At 43.9% G+C, this 8406-nt stretch overlaps 1 protein-coding gene across 1 annotated transcript in view; it reads left to right on the forward strand.

The window, feature by feature from the left end:
* The first annotated feature begins 2491 nt into the window (after window positions 1-2491).
* map7b (microtubule-associated protein 7b) overlaps window positions 2492-8406 on the forward strand; it is a 41411-nt gene continuing 35496 nt past the window's right edge. Inside the window, exon 1 of the mRNA XM_042095845.1 lies at window positions 2492-2537. Coding sequence (XP_041951779.1) covers window positions 2492-2537 — 46 coding nt within the window. The remainder of the gene's footprint in view (window positions 2538-8406) is intronic.

Consider the following 8406-nt stretch of genomic DNA (forward strand, 5'->3'; position numbering starts at 1 on the left):
GGCAGGTCCAGGTGTTACTAATGACATTAAACGGAATATTGACATAAACGGAATTTGAACAATAAACTGATTCAAAACGGTTTATTCCCAGCATGAAAATGTGCTCATTCATGCTGGAAATAAACAGTTTCAATGGTTTCTGGCTGGAGTTTTTAGAAAGAATGGTTTTCAGGCGACACATTCTCCGTTTGCCTGTAAACGAAGGGCACAAACGAAGGAAAATGTCTCAGTTTTTCAAAATAACCATGTATGTGTAAATGGGGCCTCATTTGTCTCCTTGTCTTTCCAAAAGTGTGTGCGCTGTTTCACCCTGATTAGGAAAGTGCGTGAGAGACAATTGGTTAATTTTATTCTAATTTTGTGCGTGATTGAGCATGCACAGGCCTACAACACTCTTCCTTCTGGGAGCATATTCCGTGTTTTCATGGCCCAATATTCCATTTAAAACAGGCATATGCTAGGGTGTGCAAACAGTTTATTAGTAAACCGAATATGGCCTTTTTCGGTTTATTTCAATCAGAATAAGGTGTTTACAAGACATGCATATTCGGTTTATTCCCAATAAACTGATTCAAAACCGTTTATTGGCTGTATTCATGGGTTTCATCAGGTCCCTTTCCACAGGTGTATTAATCAAGCACCATGCAGTCTGCGTTCATAATCTAAGTGCTTGATTTTATACACCTGTGGAAAGGGACCTGATGAAACCCATGAATATGAAAATGTGATGATTGTTGCCCTTCTCTTTTTGGATGGGGGTAGAGATGAAGTACACCTGGAGGTTGAGGGCTGCTCCTCCTGCAGCTGACTCACAGGGGTGTTGTGGTAATCAGCTGCACCATAATCACCATACTTTGAAGAAGAATTTGATCTTGTCCAAAAAAACACAAATGACTGTAGATCACTTTATATTGTGGTAGTTCCATTTCAATTCTGACACATTGGGCGCATAATATTGGATGGGTTGAAATGTCTGCCACTAGTAACAGCGAAAAACAATCTTAACAAATACACAACTGTCCTCATGAGTTCAATCTATCAAAGTCAATGAAGTTAATCGAGCAGTTCAAATGTAAATTTAGCTCCAAATGAAAACGAGATCTTCCCAGAAAAGTACAGAAGTAATTGTGTTTATTCATATGTAAAGGATGTCATGGATGGTTCGGGTAGTCTATATGCCTGTGTCTTGAATGATGCAGTGCAATTGTGAGCTAACTAATAAACTTTTCTCTTCACGATTTTGCTTAATGATGGATTTCACTGAACTCCAGGGGATGTTCAGTGACTTAAACATTATTTTGTATCCATTCCCTAACTTATGCTTTTCAATAAGCTTTTCTCGGAGTTGCTTAGAGTGTTCTTTTGTCTTCATGGTGGAATTTTAGCCAGGAATACTGATAAACCATATACACATTCACTGGACTCAGGTAACCTCCATTTCACTAATTGTGAGACTATTAGCACCGCTTTCTCTTGTCCTGCTGGAAAAGGAAACCAGTATCTCCATAAAGCTTGTCAGCGGATGGAAGCATGAAGTGCTCTAAAATCTCCTGGTAGAAGGCTGCATTGACGACAAAGATTCTAGAATAGAGCTCCGCTATAGTGACTCCTCAGTCCACTCCTTGTGAAGTTCCCCCATGTTCTTGACTCAGCTTTGCTTAACAATCCTTTCAAAGCTGCAGTCATTCCTGTTGCTTGTGCACTTTTTTCTGACACACTTTCCTCTTTCAGTCAACTTTCCATTAATATGCTTTGATACAGCCAGCCAGCCAGCCAGCCAGCCCTTTCTGCAATGACCTTCTCTGTGTTACCCTCCTTGTGGCGGCACTAGAGTTGATTTCACATGAAATGACCCTGATCCGTTGACTTTCAGGTTCTTATTTGCAACTCAACCACTAGAGGGAAGTGTTGGTTCGTCACTGAAAAACAGAACGAGCTTTATCAAATAAACGCAAATGAAAGATAGGGGGCTCACTTATAGTGAGCAGGAGACAAGTGTCTTAATTCAAGTGTAGCCTATTGTATTAGTTGTTTATGGTTGCATATGGGTAATCAAAGGGTAGGCTATATATTTTCTCACTTTTTGTATTCAATTAATCTGTGATATTTTAAGACTCTAATTAATAAGGCTTATTTCAATAAAGTGTTAGCCTCTAAATTAATCTCCTAGAATTTGAATTTAGCCTACTTTCATTACTTCTAGCGGCACGAGCAACTCAATCTGTGCAGACTGATGATTTATTTTCTATTTCTATTCTATTAATTACACTATACAAAGTATGAATTAGGCCATACTGCAGTTTTATATATACCTGTAATAAGCCACAGACCTAGCTTTTATCACTGGACTCATACGTGTAGCCAGGCCTAGTGGCAGGTGGAGTCACGAACCTTTACCCACCTGTCCACCAGGCGCAAGGCTCGCTTTTCCGACACTTTTTTATGCCCAGTGGCCTCACGCGGCTAATCCTCTCATCTGACGTCAGGAGCAATGGCGGACCTGGATGGAAGCGACGCGTCTAACAGCGCGACCCAAGGTGAGAGGTTTCGGTGGATGAATTATAAAATATACATTTGCTCCATCGGTGGGTTGTTTGAGAAAGTTTCCTAAACGATATTATAAGTTTTCCAAAGCGTGAGCATGAGCGCGTCATAGTCTGCACGAGCGTGCCAACTGGGAATAGCCTACCTAATGATTGGAAGCAGTGAGCGCCGAGTCACGGGAACGGGATTAACTATCAACGACTGGCCACGGTGGCCGGTTTATGCATATCTTTAACTAAGTTCAGCTATTAGCAACATTTAAATGGACAGCGACTGTCTTCACTGCGTCACTAAGATACTTTTGAAAATTACATACATTGACACCTGTTGAACATTTAGCTATGTTACATTCTATTTAGCAGGTGTATTACACCAGGCTCAGTGTCTATGCCGCGGTTTTACGGATGCAACAGGTGCATTTTCCCACGACTTTTTACATTTCGCCTTTTATATTTTGAATTTGTATGCCTATTCGTCGGGAGGCTTTGATAGTAGCCTAACACAAGTTGGATAGCCTACTCAAAGATGAAATGCTATTTTGCCATCTTAAAACTAGGTGTTGTGATAACAAAATATTGAAGCGTTTGGAGAAAGAAAAAAAAAACATCCCGTTGCAATATAAGGCTTTGTTTCAGCAACCTACACAAGTGGTTCGACAGCTTGTTTCGATAGAGACGTCCGGGTTAGGCTGACCGGGCTGCCTGCCGGTACGCTAATCCCTTGCGGGTTGTCCTGGTTTAATGCTTAGAATGTTTAGCGACCCACCGGGAACGGAGAATGAAAGAGCCGGTTACCCTGGCACCAATGTCAAAGGTGTACTGATCTGAAAAACAGTAGTGTCTTTAAATTGTGTTGAAATATCTGGGTCTAGCGATTGTGTAAAAATGGGACAAACTTGTGTTTGAAAGTTTTCAATCGGTTCTGTGCTGTTATTGGAGGTGTTCATGGGTTAGTTTGCTGTTGAGGGGAAAGGTTGAAGTGGGTGTGGAGTATGCGTGCCTGTTGGCTACGTGTAGGTTGTTTACCTTTGTGTCGCACTGTGTGGAAGTCAACGTTTTACTTTCTGTTAGAAGGGCGGCCAAAGATCACAATGCCAAGTGTGTGTGTGAGTGTTGGGAGTGTGAGGCAGGTGGTTGATGAAGTATGCGTAGGTAATGTGTATACGGTGGATGGCAATATAATTGTGATTATGCATAGGTTATATGAAGGTTTGTGAAGAGCATTTCTTTTGGATTAGGTCTTTAGTATCAGTCACAAATAATTACATTACGGATCTGACGGATCATTGGATTGCTTTGTGTGTGTGTGTGTGTGCGTGCTAGGGGGATTAAAAGAGGGAGAAGAGAATGCTGCGGAAAGAGAGCAGACACACATGAAGGTTGGGGCTAGAAGGAAGTAAGTGTGTATGTGTGTGTGTATGTATGTGTGTGCGGGAGAGAGAAAGTGGGTGGGGAAGGTGCGCGGAAATGTGTCCTTGGATAATAGAAAAGTATGTGTTTTTGGTGGTGTCTTTGTTTGCAGGCTCTCAGAAGGCAGAACAATGTGTTTAAAAGAGGTGCAGTGTCTCCTTAGAGCATCGTTTCCCAACCTTGGGTTCGTGGGCCCCTATGTGGGGTCTCCTGAAATTCAAATGGGGTCAGCTGAGATATTGGGTGTCTTACAATCGACAGTGCATTATATAAAATATATACATATATGAAAAACCCCATGATATCCAAGTTAAGTAACTAATTGGATCATTCAATACAATCTAGCTATGTAAGATTAAACTTCAGATCATCATGGGTAATAATGCTTGATAATTGTTCCAAACAAAGTAGCAAAACAACCAGTCGAGTTAGTCAAACAAACAAATAAGCCTGCTAGGACATTTGGGGAAATAAACCGTTCTCAACTGGATGTAAGAACAGAGATGAGATGCACTCTCTCTCAGAGCGTGTTGTGAATGATTGGGGTTGCCAACGTTTTGTGGCATCAAAATAGGGTCACCTGCCAAAAAAGGTTGGGAACCCCTGCCTTAGAGAGTGTGTGAAAAGAAGTAGCTTGGGCAAAAAAGGTGTTTTCTCATGTGAAGTTGTTTGGGGGTGGGTCCACCTTGAACCCTGCCCTCTGGACAGTATGTTTTAATGTCAGAGTGTCTCAAGCAATGAAAATCCTAAAGTTTTGTCTGCGGACATATCCCTACTGTACAGTATATCAACAATGCATAAAGAAACAACTGTAGGGTAAACTTTACAGTGTCAACAAATTCGAAAGACATGTAATAGGAGTCCAACTGCACTAAAGGGTCCAAAGAAACAAATAGGATTAGAGGGTCAACTCAAAGGGGTCAGCAAACCTCAAAGAAATGTATACAGGATCACCTACAGAGTCAGCAAATCCAAAGACAGTGATTTTGTGAGCGACTTCAAAGTTGCGCCGGATGAGAATAATAGAATGTAAGGGTGATTTCTGTGTATAGGCACTGGCTGAGCCAGCCGTGTCTGTTCACCTAATGTGCCCTCTTGGCCTAAATCTGCCCTCTTATAGACTCACACGTCATGGGTTCATCCTCATGGTTTGGAGATCTCTGGTAACTGCCTGACTGACAGCACATCATCCTGGTTGTTGCCATTGTACTGTGTGCTCAGGATTTTGCCACTGGCCTCTGTTCTGTGTGTCCCTCCCGGGCTCCTGTTGACCTCTTGCCATTGTTGACCTCTTGCCATTTGTCCAGTGGTGTCCGGAGAGTAGGCTATATGTGGTCTGCATGGCGTGTCCATTGTGGCCTGAAATAGGTTGCTGGGGAAGTGTATTTATAGAGTTTTAATGGGATTCACCCAGATTCACGGTGAAGACTGTGAGACTACTGTCAGCCACCACAAGTGTCTGAGAGATGGAGGGATGGAGAGAGAGCCAGACAGAAAGAAAGAGAGAGGAAGGGAAGTAGAAACAAATATATTGTTAAACCCTTAATTGGGATATTGTACCAAGTATAAAGTATGTTTGCCTGAATACAAATGTAAAAATGTACACAAGCACAAAGTCTAGCATCCTGCCAATGAGATGCGTGGAAACTGTAAGGCTGTGTTAGACTGCGTCCATGTCGACAAGTACACATCATGCACCTGTTCTTGCAGAACCCGTTAGAAAGCAATGGCCAAGAGATGCCGACTGGGCAGTGTCTTGACAACTCCCTGTAGATAACATCTGAGAGGATAGGGGTGTGTGTATGAGAACAGGCATTAATGGTCAGATCAGTGGTCTTTTGTGTGTGTGTGTGTGTGTGTGTGTGTGTGTGTGTGTGTGTGTGTGTGTGTGTGTGTGTGTGTTATCATATTTCATATCGGGCCTTTCCTCTTGGCCACACCTGACTACAGTCAGTCACCTTCACCCATATGCTTGTGACTTCTCTTACAAACACACACACACACACACACACACACACACACACACACACACACACACACAGGCAGAAGTGGTCCAGCATGAAGAAAGGAAGACCTGTATAAGTGGACCTGAATAATGTGACAACTGTACTGTGTGTGTGTGTGTGTGTGTGTGTGTGTGTGTTGCGCTTGTGCTCAGTAAGAATGCATGATGGTACAGAAAGGAAGACAGTAATGATTGTTAAATGGTTTTTAAAAGATAAAATAAATATATTATTCATCCTGAAGGAAACTTGACTGTCACAACAGCACCATCCTGTGCTTGTAAACTAACACACACAAAGTAAAATAAGCAAAATCTGTCATTAGCCACATGCAGTCACATCACATCCCCTCACTAAAACAGGGCTGAATTCAACTGCTTCACATGCTGAGATCACCTCACCTCACCTCACCTCTCTCTCTCTCTCCTCACCTCTCTCTCTGTGTGTGTGTGTGTATGAGACAGACTCCACACTTCTCCTAATCTGTAACACCCACCTGGGTAAAGGAGTGGCACGGCTGTGTGCACATTGTTGTGTTTTTTGTGTGTGTGTGTGTCAGTCAGGGTTCCCATCCCTCATAGTCCTATCCTGTTTTATGTATAGTAACCACCTGGATGACATGACAGAACAACTGTCAGTCCTAAGATTGTGCAATGTTGTGATGTGGCAAATTCAAGGACGGGGGACAGGGGGCTGTTGCTAACAGTCCTGTCAGCAGTGATGGGCTGTTTTATTTGTCAACTTCATGCACCTGCATAGAGCTGCTTGCACAGCGTTTGTTGTGTGTGTGTGTGTAGGGGGGTGGGGTCCATGTGCTAAGATGAGCTCAGATTACAGTTGTATGCTGCATTGTGGCACTGTGTGTTGAGTCACATAAACATGGTGATCTTGTACTGTATAAAGTAGAGATTAATGATCTTATAAATGTGACTCCACCTTAACTCTGTGCTAGATTTTTTGTGAGAGTGTAAGAGAGTGAATCTGTCTGTCTAGAGAAGGGACCTATGTCCCATTGTTTCCACCTGCACAGTGACACAGTTGATCATGCCACTGCTCTATCTATCTACCCTCCCTCCCTCTCCTCCCCCCCTCCCTCCCTCTCTCCCTTCAATTCAGTTCAAGAAAGCTTTATTGGCATGAATGTTTAATCAACATTATTGCCAAAGCTCAATTACATGTACACATAGAAGGACAAATATGTTCAACAGAAGTGCAGCTCTGTCTCCACAGCCCCCAGACTGCAGTCTCTCTCTCTCTCTCTCTCTCTCTGTCTCTGTCTGTCTCTCTCTCTCTCTCTCTCTCTCTCTCTCTCTCTGTCTCTCCTCTCTCTCTCTCTCTCTCTCTCTCTCTCTCTCTCTCTCTCTCTCTCTCTCTCTCTCTCTCTCTCTCTCTCTCTCTCTCTCTCTCTCTGCCTCTGCCTCTGCCTGACCACCTAACAGAAGTGCTTGGTGCTGAGAAACCAAGTATCATCACTCATTCACACACACACACGCACGCATCGTCATCCCAGCAACCATTTACTGGCTCATGTTCCACTCACGCTGCACTAAATATTTCGGCAGTAAAGAGACGGCAATCTCCCTGTATGTGCGTGTGGTATGTGACTCTGTGCCCTCTGTATATGAGGGACCAAGAGTGAGTGAAAGTGTGTGTGTGTGTGTGTGAACAGCTGCATCTCTGACGGTGAAGTGGAAGAGAAACACAGGAAGGATGGAGGGAGGAGAGAAAGAGCAGGGAAGAGAATATTCTTACCGGTCGTCTATGAAGTGGATTAAGGACTGCCTCTTTAAGCCTTCCTGGAGTCGGAGTTTCTCTCTCTCTTTCTTTCTCTCCCCCCCCCCCCCCCTCTCTCTCTGCCAGGCAAGTGAGAGCACTGAGCACGCTCGATGGACAGTAGTTTTGCCGGCTAAGTGCTTGTAGTTAGCATTAGCTTTTAGCACTCTGTAGGGGGTGGAGGGAGGAGGAGAGTTCTGGAACAGGCACAACCCCATCCTGGACACACACACACGCACACACATGCAGGATGCCGGCCCCCCCAAGAATAAAGAGGGGGGGCCCCAGTCGGCTCAGCTGTCCCTGCTCTCTCCACCATCGCAGAGGAAGAGGAGCACCAACGCAAACGCAGGAGACGAAGGAAAGCAGGTATGGGAAGAGGGGGAGGAAGTGAGCAAGAGATGTGAAGAGGTGAAGAGGAAGATGGGGGGGTGGGGGGGGGTCAGGAGATAGGGAAATGGAGAGAAAGAATTACAGAGCAGAGTGCATCACAGGGTAGTTAGCTTGTTGATACCTGAGGAGAATCTGCTGTGTGTGTGTGTGTGTGGGTGTGTGTAAGAGGGGTTAATTGCCTTAGTGAGTATGAACCATTCTTGAAAGATGACCTTGTACCAGTCTGGTATTTGACCTGGTGACTAAATAAGCAGCGACCTCTCCTTTTTTATAATTCTATAGTT

The sequence above is a fragment of the Alosa sapidissima genome, chromosome 6, assembly GCF_018492685.1.
Source record: "Alosa sapidissima isolate fAloSap1 chromosome 6, fAloSap1.pri, whole genome shotgun sequence".
NCBI classification, from domain to species: Eukaryota; Metazoa; Chordata; class Actinopteri; order Clupeiformes; family Clupeidae; genus Alosa; species Alosa sapidissima.